At 37.7% G+C, this 23,426-nt stretch overlaps 1 protein-coding gene across 5 annotated transcripts in view; it reads right to left on the bottom strand.

Moving 5' to 3' along the window:
* pcyt2 (phosphate cytidylyltransferase 2, ethanolamine) overlaps positions 1 to 23,426 on the bottom strand; it is a 67,714-nt gene that overhangs the window by 24,571 nt on the left and 19,717 nt on the right. For 4 of the 5 annotated variants that reach the window (XR_009803106.1, XR_009803107.1, XR_009803105.1 and 1 more), the window contains exons 5-12: positions 20,011 to 20,052; positions 19,806 to 19,944; positions 19,558 to 19,640; positions 19,307 to 19,384; positions 14,701 to 14,766; positions 14,370 to 14,435; positions 2,792 to 2,880; positions 2,572 to 2,693 (exon numbers count right to left, since the gene is read on the bottom strand). Coding sequence is in view for 2 of the 5 variants with exons in the window: in XM_061880596.1 (XP_061736580.1) it covers positions 2,603 to 2,693; positions 2,792 to 2,880; positions 14,370 to 14,435; positions 14,701 to 14,766; positions 19,307 to 19,384; positions 19,558 to 19,640; positions 19,806 to 19,944; positions 20,011 to 20,052 (654 nt within the window). In the remaining 3 variants the exon portion in view is untranslated. Of the gene's footprint in view, positions 1 to 1,441; positions 2,694 to 2,791; positions 2,881 to 14,369; positions 14,436 to 14,700; positions 14,767 to 19,306; positions 19,385 to 19,557; positions 19,641 to 19,805; positions 19,945 to 20,010; positions 20,053 to 23,426 lie in introns of those variants that run through there. The other variant, XM_061880595.1, reaches the window with a different exon arrangement.

Here is a 23,426-nt window from a genome sequence, read left to right as displayed (position 1 = left end):
AGTTCCCCTGGACCTCCACCCTTGCACTTATGGTCACATAGTTCCCCTGGACCTCCACCCTTCTGTCGTGAGCGCAACAGATGACGCTTGGGATAGTTCGTCCACAACTTTTTTCTTCTCTTGCTCATAAAAATCTGGCACAATCTTATCGTTGAAGTTGGTGCGCAACGGGATGTCGTAATGTGGTTGAAGCACCTTCAGCATGTGTTTAAAACCCTCGTTTTGCACAATGGAGTCTGCACTTATAAACACACCGATTAAATGGCACAGGGCGTTCAAGTTCCTCCGTTAATCCGCTCGCCATTACCACGCTGTGCGAACAACTTTTTTTTTCTTTTTTTTTTTTTTCATAAATCAGACCGCGGATCACGTGTGTGCCAAACCGAAGATATTGATCCGAACGGATCACGGATCAATGTTGATCCTTGCACCACTAGTGCATTGTTTACAAAACGTGCGCTACTTAATATGTCCGTGTCGTTCGGTACACCTCCGAACCGAACCGAAACCACTGTACCGAATCGGTTCACTACAAATACATGTACAGTTACACCCCTACATTTACACAATGTGCCAACTTCACTGGTTAAAAAAATGTCATTTTTTTCTTTACCAAATCTTACTGGCAGTATTCTGGCTCCATGTGTTTGTTAGCTTCAGCACTTAGCAGAGGCAGACTGCATTTTGTCAGATATTTTCACCGGATTTGTTACCTCTGCTTGATAAAGAGATTGAATGTTCTTCGATGGCTGTCATATCTACACGTCAACAAACGGTGTATTGTTTGGATGGCAAGTTTTTTACGTCAAACATCAATTTGTTGCTCATTATTCCCTTTGTTTATGTGTGATGATACCTTGTCCTATTTGATACCAAGATCATGTTCTATATTCTCAGTGAAACATCAAAATTTAGGTCTCACTTGCTTACCGGTACTTGATAGTGTCATTTATTAAACAGGTGACGATAGTCCACACATATCTCTTAATTGTTACTGCCATCTACTGGTCACACCAGAGTAATCGCAAATGGAATGAAGACATATAAAGGCGCACTGTCGATTTTTGAGAAAGTGAAAGGATTCCAAGAGTGATTTATAATCTGAAACACACGGTAAATACCTCTTTTCTCACCTTTGTTCATTCAAAACATTGTCATCCTACAACAAACTTGCACTTTACACCCAAATCATTATCAGTTAGCCGTAGTTTCAGACATGAATCCTAATTACTTATGAACAAACTGAACTCTTTTGTTGATGTGGAAAAGACAACTAAACATTTAAAACAGTATTTCCGTTTGATGAACATTTTTAAACCCCTGGAACTGATCTGAGATCAGGTCAAAGTTCACACAGGAGTAGAAATGTCTATCCCATGTTCTGTTACAATATTCTTTGTTTCGTGCTAATAATTTAAAAAAAAATATTTCCACAAAAACAAACCTTTTACAACAAAACTTTTTATTGTCTCTCAGCAGTTTTTGTAAAAATAAATTAAGTCTTCATTTATTAGTACTTATGACAGAATTTAGCTTTGTCAGAGGTAACACAAAACTAGTTTGTTTTGTTCATATTCGTTATTGACAAAACATCTGAGTCATGTTTTATTTACTTATTTTAAATGACACTTTTACATTCCTTTAGATACAGTATGTACACACACAATTGTTCAGGCAGTTGCAATCCAGTTAAAAATAGATGATTTGATCTAAATATGAATAGCATTAACAACTTACATGACTTTAATGTAAAAGTCAAAGTGAACTAACAAAAAGATCAATACTTTGTCAGTAAATTAAGATTTAAAACAGGACTGGTACATTCAAATAAGACATGCTAGAGATATAAGCTGTAGAATTACATCAGCAGCATGAAGGAAAACCAACAGAAAGTCTGGAAGCATTGAAGACCAAGTCTGTCTTCACCCTCAACCTCGAGCACACAGACTGTACATGTACTACATGGTACATGTACTTTATAGCCATGTACTACACAGAACATGTACTTCAGTGATTTTCAAACTGTGGCACGCCAAAGAATCACTTCATGAAATATTGTATCGAGGCATAATCAAAGATTTATCAACCCTTAATAGAAAGTCGTTACAAACCAACTGCTGTAGTTGACTCCAAGATAAACAGTTAAGACACAAACAAGTGAGTACATTTTCATTGAAACTTAAAAATTGGTATTTTGATATTTATGTTTAATCAACTTTTATGTCAATTCATTTTAATTGATTTATTATTCGAGTACAGGGTTTTTACTTTCCTATATTCAAACAGTGTAATGCTACAGCGGCCCAAAATATTTTATATCGTTGTTAAATAAAATCTCTGCCTTGTTTTTAATGAATCCTTAGGGCTACTATGTTACTGTATTTTATTGTTGGTCATTATGATGGTACTTAGAGAGCCAAGTGTTTTCTGACGTGGTGCTTAGTGTAAAAAGTTTGGGAACCATTGATATACTTGCACATGTAGCACTTACATTGCTTAAAAGTTAGACATGTACTACATACTCCATGTTGTACAAAGAGCATAAACATTTACTCCATAGTCATTAAGTACCTAGAATATGTCGAATGTGTTCCTCATTTGTCTAGTCAGCAGATTCTTCTCTCTTTTTCATGGCCTCGATCACTGCCATCTCCTTGGCCTCCTTCTTCTGGTTCCTGGCTTCAAACTGCAACCTGAGGACAAAAAGGAATGCTGATGTAAAATGTATTCGAAAAACCAAAACACATTGACAAATAAAGAAATATAATTATAATCCGTTTAAAAAAATGACCTGTTTGCAATGATCCTCTGCACGATGTCGTCTGTGGTGAGATTGTTCCCGCTATCAATGCTCTTGAATATTTTTCTCTTCCTGGGCTCCTGAGGACAGAACCCACACAAGCTTACAGTAGTTTCCTAACACTGATAGCATACACTGAAGTGTTGATTGGCATATTTTACAATCAAATCAAAGTGAAACCAGTTCAAAAAGACACAAAGTCAAACAAATCTGAAATTGTTGAAACTAAAAACATTAGTTCTGGATTTTAAGATTTTTGAAACGTTTTTGTATGCTAACAAGAGCACGGCTAATAAAAATATATATTTTACTCATGTTATAAACCATACAGAGTTCTGCCTTTTAATGCATACAGTATGCATATCTTTTTGTTGAAGTATTGGTTTTGCCTTTTTAAAAATACTTCAGTACCTCAAAATACAATCTTAGTGGGTCCTTCAAAAAAGCGGTAGTGCGCAGGTGTTTTTTTTTATTGTTTATTATTGTGGAGCGTCGCTATGGCCAGCGTCCTATTGGAGGTAAGAAATGTGCCCAGGTTCAGCCTAGCAGCCCTGTGGACCCAGGCAGAGTGGTTGAGGGGCTCAATCAGCTCGAAATGATGACAGCTGTGTTTAATCACCAATGGAGGACACCTGGGTTCTGATCAGCCTGGGCCATAAATACAGCAGCTTGAACCTGAGCTCGCTCTACCTCTGCATGGGATGCTGTCGAGCGGTAAGAAACACACTCTACTTTCTTTTTAATAGAATGTTTGATTTATATACTGTGTAAACTAATTGATGCTTTGGCTGTTATCAGGCAACCAGTGTTGGGCAAAACTAGTGCAAAGAAATACCTGATGAAATAAAATATAAGATATCATACATTTCTAAACAATGTTTCTGTTCAAATAAAGATAAATACTTAAATATCTGCTAGACCAGTGGTTCTCAAATGGGGGTATGTGTACCCCTGGGGGTACTGTAAGGTATGCCAAGGGGTACTTGAGATTTTAAAAAAATATTCTAAAAATAGCTACAATTCAAAAATCCTTTATAAATATATGTATTGAATAATACTTCAAAAAAATATGAATGTAACTTCATAAACTGTGAAAAGAAATGCAACAATGCAATATTCAGTGTTGACAGCTATATTTTTTTGTGGACATGTTCCATAAATATTATTTGTTTAAAATATTATTCTTTTTGTGAATAAATGTTTAGAATTAAGTTCATGAATCCAGATGGATCTCTATCACAATCTCCAAAGAGGGCACTTTACGTTGATTATTTCTGTGTAGAAATCTTCATTTATAATTGAATCATTTGTTGATTATTTAAGCGAGTCTTTAGTTATTTTTATATCTTTTTTTCCAAATAGTTCAAGAAAGACCACAACAAATGAGTAATATTTTGCACTGTTATACAATATAATAAATCAGAAACTGATGACATAGTGCTGTATTTTACTTCTTTATCTTTTTTTCAACCAAAAATGCTTTGCTCTGATTAGGGGGTACTTGAATTAAAAAAATGTTCATCGGGGGTTTATCACTAAAAAAAGGTTGAGAACCACTGTGCTAGACCTATGATTTCAACCCAACAAATTGGCCATGCAAAAATTTTAAAACATTTTTTACAGCACAATCCACTTTTGTAGTGTTAAGTATTAGTGATGGGTTGATGAGGCGTCATGTATCATTTTGACACATTGCAAAGCTGTATTGATACTGTCACTAAATACTGACATCTAATGGACATTAAAAATCCCTACAGGCAACCTATGGACCGACTCAACTGACACTGATTTTATGACCTAGTATATACAATTATAAACCAAGTCATTGTCTTTCATCAAGAATTACTTCATATCCTCATTAAAATAAAAGTATATTTTTATCTTTTTAAGATACTCAATAAATAATGTGAACATGTATCATAAAATGGAAATCTAAGAACATGTTGTGAATGAGAATACTTGTGGACTGGGAATTTTTTTTTATTTTTTTACATGCTCTTTGAATAAGCACAATTGATTGATTAAAGCTTTTATTAGTAGATTGCACAGTACATATTCCGCACAATTGGTAACACCCGAATAAGTTTTTCAACTTGTTTATATCTGGGTCCATGTTAATCAAGTCAGGGTAAAAAGGTAATGGGTTCGAGCTGGATTTGAACAAGTGCCCTGAGGCCGTGGTTCTCAAATGGGGGTATGTGTACCCCTGGGGTACTTGAAGGTATGCCAAGGGGTACGTGAGATTTTATTTTTAAATATTCTAAAAATAGAAACAATTCAAAAATCCTAATACTTAAACAAAATATGAATGTAAGTTCATAAACTGTGAAAAGAAATGCAACAATGTTGTCAGTGTTGACAGCTAGATTTTTTTTTTAGATTTTTTGTGGACATGATCCATAAATATTGGTGTTAAAGATTTAATTTTTTGTGAAAAAATTTTTAGAATTAAGTTGATGGATCTCTTACAATCCCCAAAGAGGGCCCTTTAAGTTGATTACTTCTATGTGTAGAAATCTTTATTTATAATTTAAATCACTTGTTTATTTTTCAACAAGTTTTTACTTATATATTTTTTTCCAAATAGTTCAAGAAAGACCACTACAAATGAGCAATATTTTGCACTTATACAATTTAATAAATCAGAAACTGATGACATAGTGCTGTATTTTACTTCTTAATGTCTTTTTTTCAACCAAAAATGCTTTGCTCTGATTAGGTACTTGAATTAAAACATTTTTCACAGGGGGTACATCTGGGGGAAAAAAAGGTTGAGATCCACTGCCCTAAGGAACGCAGCAGGATCAACTGCGGTCCTTCACTCTAACAACTGAGCTATCGAAGAGATTGGTCATTACCATTTTTAATGTAACCAATCGGATGGTTGTGTTGGTGGGACAATGCTACTGGATGAAACGACAAGGACATGAACACAAATACCCTTCTTTCCGATATATATGATCAAAATATTCCCACACGGCGGAAAGGATCTCCGACGATAAATTACAAATGGCCAACGACAGAAGTGCGGCGATTTTGTTGACAGATGCGCTTCCTTATAAACAGTTTGGCGCGCAGAGGTCAGTGCGACAAAGTTTGCGTATCAATCACGTGACCAAAACAGCTCATCGGTCACGTGACCTTCTAAAGGCGGCGCAGGGTTTCGCTCTACGAGCTCGACGCATGCGCCGATGCATCGGTGTTGCCGGACCCATCACTATTAAGTATAGAGTAATACACCATAAAAATTAACATGAATTTTTCTGTAAAAAAAAAAAAAAAGTGGCACCCTTTTTCCATTCCATTTAATTCATTTTATTTATTTCATATGCTACAAAAAAAAAAACCCTGCTAAATAAATGGTAAAATTGTGGCAACTGAGCTGCTGGTCTAAAATTTTTATTTTGTACAGCGTACATAGAAAAAGATGTAGTAATCAAATACATAGACAATTATACACTTTATATAGACACATTTATATTCATACTGTATCTTTTTTCACTGTTAAAAGCGGCCCTCTGAGGGCAATGTGGCTCTCAATGAAAATTAGTTTGACTCGCCTGATGTAGACTTAAAACAAAACCAAAGTTGCCTGCTTTGTGGGGTTGTCCAGATATCAATATTTTGGTACATGTACTAAAATGTATTTTGATACTTCTAAAAATAAAGTGGACTAAAAAAAAATGTATGGCTTGATTACAGTTTAAAAAAAAATCTTGCAATACATTATACATATGGTTCTTATTGCACTCAACAATTTTAGAAGATTTAAACAAAAATAAAAGGCATTAAACACATTAAGATGTTTTTGTTGCACTCAAAATTACAATTTACATATAGTCATAATCTACGATTAGATAGAAAACTTTTGACATTTTAAATGCTAATGATTACTGTTGCCACTCCTGGTCTGTGCTTTAAGAAAAATAAAATCATTAGTAAATTAACAATACTATGGCTAAAAGTACACAGATTAAGACATGTAGCAGGTAAAACACATTGAGGATAAAACACAATGTAGTCATTCTCTTGAATAAATTTGCGATACTTTGGGCAGTTTGGAGTCTGCTGATATTTGGCAGCAAGCCAACCAGTTATGAAGTGAAGTGAATTATATTTTATATAGCGCTTTTTTCTCAAGTGACTCAAAGCGCTTTACATAGTGAAACCCAATATCTAAGTTACATTCAAACCAGTGTGGGTGGCACTGGTGGGTAAAGTTTCTTGCCCAAGGACACAACGGCAGTGACTAGGTTGGCAGAAGCGGGAATCGAACCTGCAACCCTCAAGTTGCTGGCACGGCCACTCTACCAACTGAGCTAAACCGCCCTGTTATGTGCACATCTACGTATCTAAATGTGCACAGTAAGAGCTAGTGAACTACATTACCTTTTTTTAAACTTATTTTGCAGTTCTGGATTATTTAAATGTTTAAGTTTGAAGCGCATGTGGTCTTGCCACCTTAGGCGAGGCATGTTTTAAAGCAGAGCTTGCAGCGTGGTGTGTTTAGTGTCACCGTGATCGATTAGTTTTGAAGCCCGAATTCCTGTATTTTGCGCTTCACAAACCCTCTTTATTAACCACCAGCAGATAAACTCTCCACCTTTTTTAGTACGACTTCAGTACTACGACCAGCAAAACAAAGCATCAAAAATCTGGCTGAATTTCATTGATCATTGTTCCATGTTAGCCTTCAGTACCAAACTTCCAAAGGAGGGATGATTAACAGATGCTTTTTGTTTTTTTCCTGCACTTCGTAAAAACTGTATCTTTCTGTATTTTCATCCTGTTTTTGTATTTCCTTGCACAACTGTTTGGTATTTGGTGAAAATAAACATTACCAACAAAAGTCCTGTGACTGAACCATCTTCAATGCTTACCACATTTGGTGTCAAGAGTGTCTCATTGTCTTTTATCAGGTAATGTTCCTGTTTTCTTGTAAAATTTTTCTCATGTCCCCTATTTAAGTAATCTGGTCCATCTTATTTTTGTACTTTGGTTTTCTTTGTAGTTTTCTCATTGCGTGCTAGTTTTTGATGCCATCGCCTTTTTTGTTGCCTTGTGTTTCTCTAACAAAGGGACGGGGACCGTCTCTACATTTTGAGATCCATACCACACTTTAATATATTTTATGCAAACTAACACAGGGAGTAAGCAAAACTGCACATGATTTCTGGGAGTTTTGAATATCATTCACAATCTGTATGCAGTTTAGGATAAGAACACATCTTTCAATTATGTGCATTCTAAAAAAAAAAAAAAAAAAATTTTTATCAAAAATTGTGATTTATTGAAAATTCTTATGCTTTATGAACAAGTCTTTTAGCATGTTGCTCAACACAGTCCTTGAGTGCACCCTGAGATCGGTAGGTTGTGAGTTCCAAAGACTATAAAAATAAGGCCCATTATCTCCCTGCTTGGCACTCTGCAGCAAGGGTTGTAATTGGGGGTTAGATCATCAAAAATTATTCCTGGGCTCATCCACTGCTCCCCTCACATCCCGGGGGGTGAGTATGATATGTCAAATGCAGAGGATAATCATTAATACTTTAACTTTTAACTTACATTTCTCAACATTCTTGGGGGAAAAAAAAGTGATGTCCATCTCTAGCTATAAGCCAGTGGTTCTCAAACTTTTTTACTAAGTAGCACCTCAGAAAACACTTGGCTCTCCAAGTACCACCATAATGACAAACATTAAATTACAGTAGCGCAGTAGGCCTAAATATTCAGAGTAAACAAAGGCAGAGGTTTTATTTAACAAGTATATTTAATATTTTTGGCCACTAACGTTACACACGCACATTTAACAGTAACTGTTTGAATATTTAATTGATTTGGTGTACCACAGTTTGAAAATTGTTAAACTGTTGGATCTGATGTTTTATTTAGATCTTTCAAGGTTCCCTGTAACACACTACACCTGCTAATGGTGGGGAGGCTCATAATCCCAATTGGCATAACAATTAGCTGAGTGACAGCTCGCACTCTGAAAAACTTGTATCCTGAGCACTACTTTGTATGAAAGTATTTCCCACATTCTTAGATTTTTCTGTATGCGACCCTAAATGCCCTGCAGTGTTGGACCAAGCTAGCTTTTAGATCACTGGTGTCAAACTCAAGGCCGACCATTTTTTTTAAGAGGCCTGCAAATGCCTGGAAATCTTTCTTACTAAATGTATTTATTTCCCATTTGACAGTAAAAAAATATATATTACATGAAATTGCATCTTTTGAACTTTAGTAGTATCTGACCATGCAACAAATGTTACATTACATTCTGTAATTTTTTTTTTTAGGAGAAAATTATGGGTCACACTCCTGCTGCTTCTTCTCCAGTTGTGCGTCCTGACGAGTGCACCACAGGCGCTCTCGCTCCGCTGCGGGCGTGCCTCCTTGCACCTGCAGACATTCTACAATCTACACACCTGCCCGTGATGAGTGATCAGCCTTCAAAAGCCAACGCAACCTGAGATCCGACACCAGAACGTAGCTTCTCGTACCCAGTACAGTAAACCTACATATATCTAGCTCTCCCACATGTGCATTCTCTCCCTGTGCTCATAATCTCTTGTGTTGTGTCAACCTCCAGCTCCCTGTCCTTCCTTGTCGTCGAGTTGTCTCGTCACCTTGGACCTCCTGTGGATTTTTCCCTTGCCTTTCTGGACTTTGACATCACACCTGTCTACCGACAACAACGCCACGCTCCTGTCCTTGATTTTCCACCTGTCCTCCGACGCTTGAGTCTGCCTTGCCCTTATTAGACTTCCGCCTGAATCCCAACACGCACTCTCAATATCCTCTGGCAACCACGCTCAGATAAGTCTCACACTTAGTCACACTACATCTCTTCGGTTTAATTACACACCTCACTTAAACACTAAGCTGTCAAACACGCTGACAGCTAACGTCATCGTTTCTCTGCCGTCTTCTTCTCTCACTGTCCCGTCACAAAAGTAAAAACTCAAAATATCTGCTGTTCATTTAGGATTTCAAGGCAATATATCCCTTAATTTCTATGTAAAACTAAGTATATTAAGAGGCATTGGCAATTGTAGTAATGAGGTGGTGATATTCATATAAATTTACTGTGACAAGCGGCCCTCTGAAGGCAGCCAAAACCGTGTCGTGGCCCTCAATAACAAGTTTGACTACACTTTTTAGACAAAAGGGAAAATGATCATACATAAAAGTCAATTTGGTCTTGTAAATAGTGTATTACAAAACCCAAAATCAGTGAAGTTGGCAGTGTAAATTGCAAATAAAAATACTGTAGGAGCCAAATAGAGGGCCATACTTGAATTTATGTTTATTCTATTATTTTTGAGTGATTCATGCGTGTATGTCAGTGTGCACCCTTTGCAGGTGGTGTAAAGTTCCCACGCAGGCCTATACGGGGCAGGAGCGCGCTGGGCGCGTGATTGGCAGTCGGGCACCAGCTCACCTGTCTGTAGACCTCACCTGCTGTTAGGCACAAATGCTCCAAAACTGTTAGAACCATGGGAGGTTATAAATAGCCATGGTGGGGGTCCATATGCTGTGAGAACATTATTGGGATGGGTGGTTAATGGGCCATTTAGAGGTGGGAATAGTGAGGCAGTGAGTGCAACTGTTAACACAATATCAGTTGCAAATCTGGAGGAGCTTTCGATTTCCCAGTATAACCTGGAGTTCAGTGAGGTAGTGTCAGAAGAGAAGACTGAGCTATCAGTAGAAGAAAAACAGTTTTTAGAGATAGCCAATGAGGCAGTCCTACAGGACGGACACTACAGCCTGAAATTACCCTTCAGAAAACCCATGGTCAACCTACCCAACAACCGCCCAAGTGCCAAACAGCGCCTCCACAGCCCGAAAGGAAAAAGGAACTCCTCTCAGGTCAAACTGCCACCCGTTCACAGTTACAACGTGAACAAGGAACTTAAAAATTTCAGGACCACACTTGGTGGACAGACCACCATCTTTTGCGAGGCAGAGGCGAATCTCCCCAGATCCACAGGACTTAGAGCCACTGACCCCAAACCACATTCTCCTTTTAAAAACTCAACCCATCATTCCCCCGGGCACCTTCGAGAAAAAGGATCTCTACGTCAGGCGCCGCTGGAATCCGGTTCAGTATATGACTGACCTTTTCTGGCACAGATGGACAAGGGAGTACCTGGCGCTTCTGCAGGAAAGACGGAAATGGACTCAAGTGAGGAACAAGCTGCAGCCAGGAGATGTGGGCCTGGTGGTCGACCCCACAGCCCCACGGGGCTCCTGGCCATTGGGCAGAGTACTGAAGACTCGGCCAGATGGAGGAAGCCTGGTCCGGTCAGTCAAGCTCCAAACAAGACTTCAGTCATCGAAAGGCCTATCACCAAGCTGTGCTGCGTCCTGGAGGCTGAGGGCTGACTGGTCAGTCATGGAGACCAGACCACAAGACACGCACAAGGGACGTAATGTATATACTTTATTTTCCCTCAAGACTTTGCCTTTTGTTTGTGTATTATGGAATAGGCTCCTTTTTTTTGCATTAAATTAATGAATGTGATTGAGTCTGTAAAGATCAATCAGGGGCCGGTGTGTAGGAGCCAAATAGAGGGCCATACTTGAATTTATGTTTATTCTATTATTTTTGAGTGATTCATGCGTGTATGTCAGTGTGCACCCTTTGCAGGTGGTGTAAAGTTCCCACGCAGGCCTATAAGGGGCAGGAGCGCGCTGGGCGCGTTATTGGCAGTCGGGCACCAGCATACCGTCTTTGACCTCACCTGTCTGTAGACCTCGACTTTATATAAGCTACCATTTATTTTGTTTTCCCGAGTATTCCAACCCTTGATTATTGTAAATAAAACAATCTTCAATTGCGCTGCTGGATCAGTTTGAATTAGTGGAGGGAAAGCGGGAAAAGGAAAAATACGTGACAAGGAAGGCTGTGTAAAAGGTGTGAGTCAGACAAGATGCCCGCGCCCCAAGTGGAACAAACATTTGAAACAAAGGGGTTATAGGAACAATCACTTTCAGTGTTTTATGCCACTACAAATACAATTATTTGCAAACCCTCTTCAACTTATCTTCAATTGAATGGACTGTGAAGACAAGATATTTAATGTTCGAACTGAGAAACATTTTTTTGCAAATAATTACTCTGAATTTAATGGCAGCAACACGTAGCAATCATTTGGCACAGGGGCATTTTTACCACTGTTACATGGCCTTTCTTTTCAACACTCAGTAAATGTTTGGGAACTGTGGAGACTAATTTTTTAGGCTTTTCTGGTGGAATTCTTTCCCATTCTTGCTTGATGTACAGCTTAAGTTGTTCAGCAGTCCAGAAACTTTCATATTCCGTTTTCATATTTTAGGCTTCATAATGCGCCACACATTTTCATTAGGAGACAGGTCTGTACTACAGACAGGCCAGTCTAGTACCCGCAGTCTTTTACTCCGAAGCAATGCTGTTCTAACATGTGCAGAATGTGGCTTTGCATTGTCTTGCTGAAATAAGCAGGGGCATCCATGAAAAATGACTTGCTTGGATAGCAACACATGTTGCTCCAAAACATGTATGTACCTTTCAGCATTAATGGTGCCTTCACAGATGTAATACACCCCAGACCATCACAGATTCTTCCTTTTGAACTTTACGCCGATAACAATCCGCGTGGTTCTTTTCTTCTTTGGCCTGGAGGACACTACGTCCAGTTTCCCCCAAAAATTTGTAATGTGGTCTCGTCAGACTACAGAAAACATTTTCCACTTTGCATCAGTCCATCTTAAATGAGCTCAGGCCCAACGAATCCAGCAGCATTTCTGGGTGTTAAAGTAGAGTTTTAACTTGCACTTACAGATGTAGCGACAAACTGTAGTTACTGACAATGGTTTTCTGAAGTGTTCCTGAGCCCATGCGGTGATATCCTTTACATACTGTCACTTTTTTAATGTAGTACCACCTGAGATTTAAGGTCACAGGCATTCAATGTTGATTTTCGGCCTTGCCGCTTACATGCATTAATTCCTCCACATTCTCTGAACCTTTTGATGATATTACAGACCGTAGATGGTAAAATCCCTAAATTCCTTTCAATAGCTCGATGACAAATGTTCTTAAACTGGACAATTTGCTCATGCATTTGTTGACAAAGTGGTGACCCTCGCCCCATCCTTGTCCGTGTGAGCATTTAATGGAAGCTGCTTTTATACCCAATCATGGCACCCACCTGTTCCCAATTAGCCTGTTCACCTGTGGGGTGTTTCAAATAAGTGAGCATTCCTCAACTTTCTCTGTTTTGCCACCTGAGCCAGCTTTTTTGAAATATGTTGCAAAAAATAGCAGTTTAACAGTTTGAACATTTATCTATTTCAATCTAAGTTGAAATAGATTTGCAAATCATTGTTTTTGTTTTTTTTACAATTTACCCAACATGCTAACTTTACTCATTTTGTGTTTTGTACATTATACCAATTTGGTTGTAATCACACAAAATGTGAATGTTGGAAGAAAACACCTGTTCCTTGTTTTATGTCATGTCAATACGTGGTACCTTTTTGTCTCAGCATGGGACACCAACTGAATTAATTCTTGTGACACCTGCGTCTTTTTGTTCGACATACCTTTTTACTTAAACTTTTTGTCATATTTATCATCACATGCAAGTAAAGTGCAGCAACTCTGGTGTGAGTTGTTTAAAACCCAGCACACAACGCAGAGAGGAAATGATCACTGATTACACATTGTGGCGTGACCCGGATGAGACAAAGATTTAGGATAATGCAGACGAGCTAGTAAAGTACTGCTAAGACTAAAAGTATTTAGAAAAAAAACATCAATTTACTTTTTTTTTAAAAATCCTATCAGTATTTAATTTATTATTTTCAATATGATCATATTTAGTATATTAAAATTGATATTAAATAATACAATAAATACAAATACTTCGGCCACAAAATCTGAAGAAATCACTGAACTGACTCACTAAATCAGTGGTTCTCAACCTTTTTTCAGTGATGTACCCCCTAATCAGCATTTTTTTTTTTTTTTAAAGAGATAAAGTAAGATACAGCACTGTTTCTGATTTATTAAATTGTATAACAGTGCAAAATATTGCTAATTTGTAGTGGTCTTTATTGAACTATTTGGAGAAAAAAAGATATAAAAATAAGTAAAAACTTGTTGAAAAATAAACAAGTGATTCATTTATAAATAAAGATTTCTACACATGTCCGCAAAAAATCTAGCTGTCAACATTGAATACTGCATTGTTGCATTTCTTTTCTGACTTTATCAACTTACATTCATATTTTCATGAAGTATTATTCAATAAATATATCTATAAAGGATTTTTGAATTGTTGCTATTTTTTAGAATATTTAAAAAAAATCTCACGTACCCCTTGGCATACCTTCAAGTGCCCCAAGGGGTACGCATACCCCCATTTGAGAACCACTGCACTAAATAAACAATTCAACTTGAATTTACACTTATTATACTTTCCTATGATATTATTTAGGTGACTAAAGCACAACATAAATGTAACTCTTTGGATGACAACATTTAATAACGTCAAAGCATTGAAATGTGAGTACTCACAGCATAGGGGTCTGATCCATCTTTGTCAGGAAACACTTTCGTCATGCCGTGACAAACCATGTCTACCTGCACAAAGATTCACAAGAAAGAAACAAACCTTAGCATAAAATAAAAATTATAAAACTGCTATACAACTATTTCCACGTTTTTTCTTTTTTTTAAAGATTAATAACACAACTGAATGAAATGTCATTATAAATTGAAAGTTAGAAATGTAAACAATAAAATACTCCCAGGTAATGTAACAATCCATGTGCCCGCTTGAAGGATCAAGTCCACGTCTACACAACAAACACTTTTCAATAATGTAAGTAAAATGAAGGATTGTCACCTTGAAGTGATCCAGCAGGTCTTTGGTCACAGCATAAGGAGCACCAATCACCACTTCTGACACATACTGCACACAGGAGATGCTGTATGTCAGTCACATACTGCACTTTCAAACAAACATCACATATATACATTCAAAATATCATAGAATAATATAGTTCAATATTGATGGTTATCTCCTGTACTCTGGCTTCCTCCCACATTCTAAGAATATGCATGTTAGCATCATTGGAGACTAAATTGTCTAAGTATGAATGCTTGTTTGTGGATATGTGCCCTGTCTGGCTGGTGACCAATCTGGGGTGTACCCTGCCTCTCACTCAGAGTCAGCTGGGATAGGCTGTTAGGCAACATTGGTCACTAATTTGTCATTCAGTGAGCATTCAGTGCACCACATGTGAGCAATATCGGATGTGCACACTGGCTACACTTGTAGCATACATGTACCATACCAAAGAATGCACAACAATTCTTAACAAAAGAGGAATATAACCTTGGAAGAAAATCTCATATAAAACATGTGTATGCTCATACAACACTTAAAACCGGATGTATGTGGCTTAAATTATGGAATGGATTAAGCAAAGAAATCAAAGCACCAATATGATTGTTTTAGACTGTTCAAACTACAAGTGTTCACAAAGTACACAGAACAAGAATTATGATGAACATCTTGAAGCCTTTACATTTGTTTTTATTGAGACAGATTATATATGTATTTGTTTGCTTACTATGGTATATTATTTGTTTACTGTTCTGTTACAGAGAACAAGGACAATTTCTCCTGCCTTCCACATTTTTCACCCGATCTCAAACTGTTCCAACTTCAGACTCTTCACCCGATTCCCTTGACAAAATTCCAAAAACTCAGATTTCCCAGAATTCCTGGTTTTCCAGGACATTTTTCCCCATTTAAAATGAATTGTCCATTTTTCAAACTTCCATTTCCACATTTTTCAACTGATGCAAACCATTCCACCTTCAACACATTTCCACTATCCTCGAAATTTTTACTAACTTTTCCCCAAATAAAAGAATTCCAAGATCTTACCAGAATTTCTGGTTTTCCAAAGCCCTATTTCCACTATTTCTTCCGGCGACTACTCCTCACACATTTCAACCGTTCCACCGTCAAAACATTCCTCTTAATCAGGACAACAATTAAGTTGTTTTTTGAAATGGAAAAATTCCGGGTTTTCCCGATATTACAGGAATTTTGTAATACCATTTCTCGACCGATATGAAAAATTCGAACTCAAACTATTTACTCATTCAGACCCTTCAAGATGTTTACCGTTTTCAAAAAATTCCCGCTTTTTCCAAAAATCCCAAATTTTGGGGAAATTCCCATTGAAATCAATGGGACATTCTTCAAAGTTCCACAACTCCCACATTTTTTATCTGATTCAAACTGTTCCAACTTCAAAATATTCAGCCTGTTTGGCAGCAATGGAGCATTTAGAGACAATTCCTTCAGCAATTGCCTCATTTAAGTTTAGAGTTTTGTGCTCAGAGGATGTTTGTTTTATGTTTACATAACACCTGTTTGATCTTTTTTTTAAATAAAAACAAATGTAATCGTAGTTGTTCACACAGGCAGTTAGAAATAGTTGTGGGATGCACTCTGGAAACAATACTTTATCAGTCTTGGTTAGTGGCTACACCATCTTGAAAAACTGCTGATCCACAAATGTCCAGAAAACAATGTGAGTTTGTGACAATGCGACTGTGTAACAATGAAATACTGTGACACTGAAAGCCTATTCTACAAAATGTGTGTATTGAAACGCATGCAAACTAAGCTACTGTGCAAGGGATTTGTCTGTTAACTTAGACCATTTTATTTTAATGGGTTTCTCATGTGTATGCAAAAAATATTCTGATTATCAGAACACGCAGGACTGGGAGGAAATGTACCTGAAATCATTAAGTGTCCGTAGTGTGATTATCAAAACTGAAAGTGTTTGCGGTTTTTGTTTTTCATTGTCAAAGGTACATGAAAATTAGTACATTTACTCACAAATGGCTGAGGTTTTTATGACAAGGAGGCGATGATAGATGATGGAGGCAAAAAATCTTTTGTGTGTGTCAAAACATATTTAGACTGTCAGTGATAAAAACTGTAAGGTGGTATCGCAACTTACGAGCATAATTCGTTCCATGGAAAAGCTTGTACCTCACAACAATTGTATCTTAAAAGCTCCATTCTTTGAAATTAATTGAAATCAATTTCCAGGCGCAGTCAAGGCGTTGAGGGGTTCTGGTTGGGTGGTCGTGGGATTAGGTCTCTGCTTTTTGCAGATGATGTGGTCCTGATGGCTTCATCTGGCCAGGATCTTTAGCTCTCACTAGATCGGTTCGCAGCAGAGTGTGAAGCGACCGGAATGTGAATCAGCACCTCCAAGTTCGAGTCCACGGTTCTCGCCCGGAAAAGGGTGGAGTGCCATCTCTGGGTTGGGGAGGAGACCCTGCCCCAAGTGGAGGAGTTCAAGTCCCTAGAAGTCTTTTTCACGAGTAGGGGAAGAGTGGATCGTGAGATCGACAGGCAGATCGGTGCGGCGTCTTCAGTAATGCGGACATTGTACCGATCCGTTGTGGTGAAGAAGGAGCTGAGCCGGAAGGCAAAGCTCTCAATTTACCGGTCGATCTATGTTCCCATCCTCACCTATGGTCATGAGCTTTGGGTCATAACCGAAAGCATAAGATCACCGGTACAAGCGGCTGAAATGAGTTTCCTCTGCCATGTGGTGGGGCTCTTCCTTAGAGATAGGGTGAGAAGCTCTGCCATCTGGGAGGAATATCTTTACACACGGATGTCGGTTTTTGATGCAGTACCGCCTGAGGGATCAAAGGTCCGTAATATCATTGCTAACGTGCAGTGATTTCTCCGGATTCTCTGAACTTTTTGATGATTTTACGGATCCTAGATGGTAAATTCTCTAAATTCCTTGCAATAACTCGTTGAGAAATGTTGTTCTAAAACTGTTCGACAATTTGCTTACAAAGTGGTGACCCTCGCTCCATCCTTGTTTGTGAATTACTTAGCATTTCATTGAAGCTGCTTTTATACCCAATCATGGCACCCAACTGTTCTCAATTAGCCTGCACACCTGTGGGATGTTCCATATAAGTGTTTGATGAGCATTCCTCACCTTTATCAGTATTTATCGCCAGCTTTCCCAACTTTTTTGTCACATGTTGCTGGCATCAAATTCTAAAGTTAATGATTATTTGCAAAAAAAAAAATGTTTTATCAGTTTGAACATCATACTGTATATGTTGTCTTTGTAGTGCATTCAATTGAATATGGGTTGAAAATGATTTGCAAATCATTCTATTCCGTTTATATTTACTTCTAACACAATTTCCCGACTCATATGGAAACGGGGTTTGTACAATGCTACATTTCGGACATGTTGGTTCATTTCTCCAAATCGGTGTTAAACGTCCCGTCCTTTGCACTAACTTAGTTCTGTTAGTTGGAGAGCAGCAGGCGGTCTATCTCTGAGCAGGGCTCAAATGCGCACGTTAAATGTGTACTCAAAACGTATACTCAAAACGTATGTTGTTTTTTTTGTTTAAATGAAGCAGGCACAAAAACGTGTAACAATATATTAACTCTTTATTGCTCACACAGCATAAACCTATTACAAATATTACTTCCGCCGAGAGCAAAAATGCTCGTAACTCAATGGATGCTCGCAGCTTAAAACATAACAAAAAGCCTAAAGACACCGTGTATCTCAAATTACCTGTGAGTTGAAGAACCACTGTAACAGCTGTGTGGTAGTTATCGATTATCCAGCAACAATTTTTGAAATACAGGTTGATTTAAGGGGCTGGTGTTTTTCTAATATGGCGTTCTGTTGGGAGTTTATTAAAAAAAGTGTTGCAAATGATGGCTCAGTTGCAGGCCTCTCGTTGGATATATTACACCAAATTAAAAAAAACAGTGCAAGTACTGCAATAATATAAACAGAGCAAATGAAAGTGAAAAAAATAAAGGATATAAAAAAATTATTTATTTATGAAATGCAGGAATGACAAATAACCTCTGCAGCCTGAAACTCAATCAAATCAAGCAGCTTATATACTCCTACCCAGACTGAACAAAAAGTCTCCCTTAAATAGTCCAGGCCTTTCCCTTAAGCATACCAATGACCTGTAAAAGGTGTTCAAACCAATCTTGTACTATCTTGTAGTTATTATTCCCAATAACCCACAATAAGCATAATATATGTTTATATACATGTATATGTATGTATCAACAATAGCCCTCCATAATTCCACACATTAACAGTCCATCATAGAACCACTTGGTCTGATGCCAGTACGAGAGAATGCTGCGCACGCCGTGTGGTGAATCCATTGTGTGCAAGTGTGTGTGAGGTCTAGTCTTTGTGTGCAATACACCAGAAAGATATATTGTCATGAAATACGGATTGGAACAGAGGGACAACTAATACACGTACACTCACTGTGCTGTCACTTGACACACAGTCTTAGTAAATCGCCCACAGCACACCCACTAATAGTACACACAATTTAGTACTTGTTACTTGGATCTCAATAGGTCAGGTGTTTCATGTGTGCAGTTGTGCAATTACCCGACAGGCCAAGACGCTCAAAGTCCTCTCATGGACGTTCATGATTGGGTAGTTTTTCCCCTTGTAGCGGTTGACCTCCTGAGGAGAATGAGTTCCATCAAAGTCCCAACCATGAAAAGAAAAAGTCTCTCTGAGTAATGTTGACATACTTATATGGTTTTATATTTGTCGATACTTGGTCGTAGTTGTATTAATTATAGCAGTTACTGAGCATTGTTGACGTAAGAAAATGGTTTTGTGTTTGTAGATACCTGATCAAAGTGCAGACCAACAATGACGTATGGTTTCTCTGCCAACTTGTAGACCATTGATAAAAAGTCAACATGGCCGATGTCTGCCAGTAGTCACAAGTCAAGGCAATAATATAATAGCAAAATGATTTTTGGTAAGGAGCAGGTGTGGCAAAAATACAGATTATAATTAAGATTTGTATTACGGTATTGTTTTTACTGTCTTACACATTACGAAACCCATTTTTTTCTATTTTTTCTTAGGATACGGAAGAGGTCAAATGCCCCGGCGACGTAGATGATGGTGTCCCCAGGCTGAGGCTCCTTTCCTGAGGCAAACTGGATGATTTTCTGGGACGTCTGCAAGAACTGAGACACACCAGTCCATGGACTGTGTCCTTTAGGCCCCTAGAAAACAAGAAGAGTAACACTGTAATAATAACACATACTCAAAGTCTATTCTTTTTTACTCACCTTGCCAAAATTGTCTGTATACTGCTGGTAATCTGGGTTATCCTGCAAAAACACATGGATTATCATCTCGTCACTTTTTTAGTCATTAAAAACATGAGCAAAAACGCAGACATTACAAGAAATCCAGCAGTTACTTAAATCTTCTAAGGACATTCAATCGATCACAAATTAATTGTTCAGTTTGTATTTGGAGACATTGGCCTTTCGTCAGGGCAGGCTTTATCAGTTCATGATCATTGATTTAGATTAGTCAGTTCTAGTCGAGATTTTGATGCCAAAGCCACAACTATTTATTCTCCGACAAGAGGAGGGTGTGTACCGGCAAATATTGTTTTGTTTTATTGTTATGAAAAGGCATAGAATAGAAAATAATTTATTGATCCCTGGGGGAAATTCAGCACGACAGCATGACATTACATCTAACAAATAACAGGAACTAGGAACTTTCCAGTTCCATATGCTCTTTTTGTGCCATTTTCACAACTGAATGGTTTTGGTCATTATATGCATTACCGGAACTACTTTCCTCAGCGCAATTATTTCCTTTTCAATAGCAACACACTTCTGACTTCTGTAAAGAGACCCTTGTGTGTTCTAAACATGGCAGACTTGCTAATGGAGACAAAGATAGCTATTTTTGGACAAATGAGGATTCACAACCTTATATTTTTGAAACCGAATATACAGAGAAGCGAACACGAACCCAGGGCGAAATATTGGAGCAGACGGAAAATTGGAGCCATGTAATGCTGACATAAATGGGGTGTTTCACCAAAACAAAACGGAAAAAGCGTCCCCGGCCACCTGGACCAAACAGACAACAGTTCACCGAGTGACTCACTAAATTGATCATGATACACGCAGCACAACATGCTGCTAAAGTACATATGCTGTCGAGCTAGCTGTGTACAAACAAAACATCAAATAATAAGGGCTGTCAAATTATATATTTTTTTAAATCAGAATAATCACATTTTAAAATGTGGATTAATCATGATTATTCACAAGTGATTGCTCGCTTGCATAAATAAAATGTGTTTAAGAGAAGACCGCAATATTTGTACACAAAAGGGACAGGCGATAGAAAATGGATGGGTGGATACAAATGTAATTTTATTGTCAGAATGTCATCCAGGAACTTGTTTAAACATTTTACTTTAATGTGTCTCATTTATTTTCACAAAATTTTGCTAGTTTTTTTTTTTAAAGTTCTTTAGGGCTGTATTTTGGAGTGAAATTTGCCATATGGAGTTACCAGTTGTAGTCTCCCCACTCATTTTTGTATTAACGTGTGCATTGATCACTGACTGAATAAGGGTTAAGGTAAAAAATAAATTCCTCCATGTTTGCTCTCACAATAACAATGTTGCTACAGCTTGGTTATTATACAAACGAACGTGAATGAAGTATTGTTTGTTGGTGGGCTTTGGATGCATTTTAAAGTGATTGAGAGGCAGAATGGATTGCTCCCATTAGCTGTAATAGCTAGCCACCTATAATTAGCTAATTATTACAAATTAGAATGCAAAAAAAGAAAACTGTTGTATTTATGTCTCTTATACGGATTGTGAAAGATAGGCAAAATTCAATTATGTTTTTTTTACCATGGCTAAATAACGTATTAAAACGCTGAGTATTTTATTCAGAACATCTCCTGGCAAGTGTACTTCCTGTTAAGCTGTCATCTAAAAAACACCAACAGTATTGCATTTGCATGTTGTAATCTGCATATTCACAAAGTTTTAGCAATATTGTTATCAAAATCGCTAAGGAACTACTAAAAAACACAGAGGAACTACGGCGCCATGATCACAGAGAGGGAACCAGCTTATGCTGCTATTGACATACTAAACTGGTGAGCTTCTGCGGCGCCTTTGAATTGGTGAAAGTTTGTGCTAGATTATAAATCATGCGTCTTAGCTGTATTATAGTAGGTTGTGGCCATAAACTAAGAAGTTGGTCAATTTTGACATTAAACTTAGACCCAGATGTCACGAGAAAGACGCTTGTTTGCGCCCAACATTTTTTTTTTTTACCTGCGTGAGGATTATGATTAATTCTTGATCTACAACAGAATATATAGACATCCCATCTGTCAGCATCCTAGTAAGAGCAGACAATGTACGGTGAGTGATTGTTTTAATATATTTGTAGTTTGTATTTCTTGTCTAGCACTTAGCAATAGTGCTAATTGATGGATCTGCTTATTCCTCAGCATAACATTATATACTATTTTCAGGCTCAAAAATACACTGTTCTGGATCATCATTTGGCCCATAGTAGTCATTGTCTCTTAGGAAGTCTGTCATGATTAGTGGTAGTTGTTGTTGAAGAAAATAGCGAACGTCTGTTGAAAATTGTGATACGTCTGTGAAGTTAATGCACCGCCGTATGCTTAAAACATTATGTTATTATGAATGTGCTTGTGACTACATTACACTATATGTAGATAATCATATAACACACTGTTGGATGTTTTTGGTTGTTTTTTGAGCGCTGTATATGCCGATTAAAACAAACTCTATTACCTCCATTGTTAGCCACCTTGTACATTACAAATTAAAATGCATAAAAAAGAAAGGTGTTCTTGTTTCACATAAGGATTGTGAATAATAGACAAAATTTAAAAAGTGCAGCGTTTGATTGATTGATACTTTTATTAGTAGATTGCACAGTACAGTACATATTCCGTACAATTGACCACTAAATGGTAACACCCGAATACGTTTTTCAACTTGTTTAAGTCGGGGTCCACGTTAATCAATTCATGGTACAAATATATACTATCAACATAATACAGTCATCACACAAGTTAATCATCATGGTATGTACATTGAATTATTTACATTATTTACAATCCGGGGGGGTGGGATGAGGAGCTTTGGTTGATATCAGAACTTCAGTCATCAACAATTGCATCAACAGAGAAATGTGGACATTGAAACAGTGTAGGTCTTACAGTAGGATATGTACAGCCAGCAGAGAACATAGTGAGTTCAGATAGCATAAGAACAAGTATATACATTAGAAGTACATTTGAGTTGTTTATAATCCGGGGAGATGGGATGTGAATGGAGGAGGGTATTAGTAAAGTGTTGAAGTTGCCTGGAGGTGTTGTTTTAGAGCGGTTTTGAAGGAATATAGAGATGCACTTACTTTTATACCTGTTGGGAGTGCATTCCATATTGATGTGGCATAGAAAGAGAATGAGTTAAGACCTTTGTTAGATCAAAATCTGGGTTTAACGTGGTTTGTGGAGCTCCCCCTGGTGTTGTGGTTATGGCGGTCATACGTTAAGGAAGTAGTTTGACATGTACTTCGGTATCAAGGAGGTGTAGCGGATTTTATAGACTAGGCTCAGTGCAAGTTGTTTTACTCTGTCCTCCACCCTGAGCCAGCCCACTTTGGAGAAGTGG

Source organism: Nerophis ophidion, linkage group LG20 (genome assembly GCF_033978795.1).
Source record: "Nerophis ophidion isolate RoL-2023_Sa linkage group LG20, RoL_Noph_v1.0, whole genome shotgun sequence".
Taxonomy (NCBI): domain Eukaryota; kingdom Metazoa; phylum Chordata; class Actinopteri; order Syngnathiformes; family Syngnathidae; genus Nerophis; species Nerophis ophidion.
The sequence above is the reverse complement of the archived record's forward strand: the minus strand, read 5'-3'. Positions and strand labels throughout refer to the sequence as shown.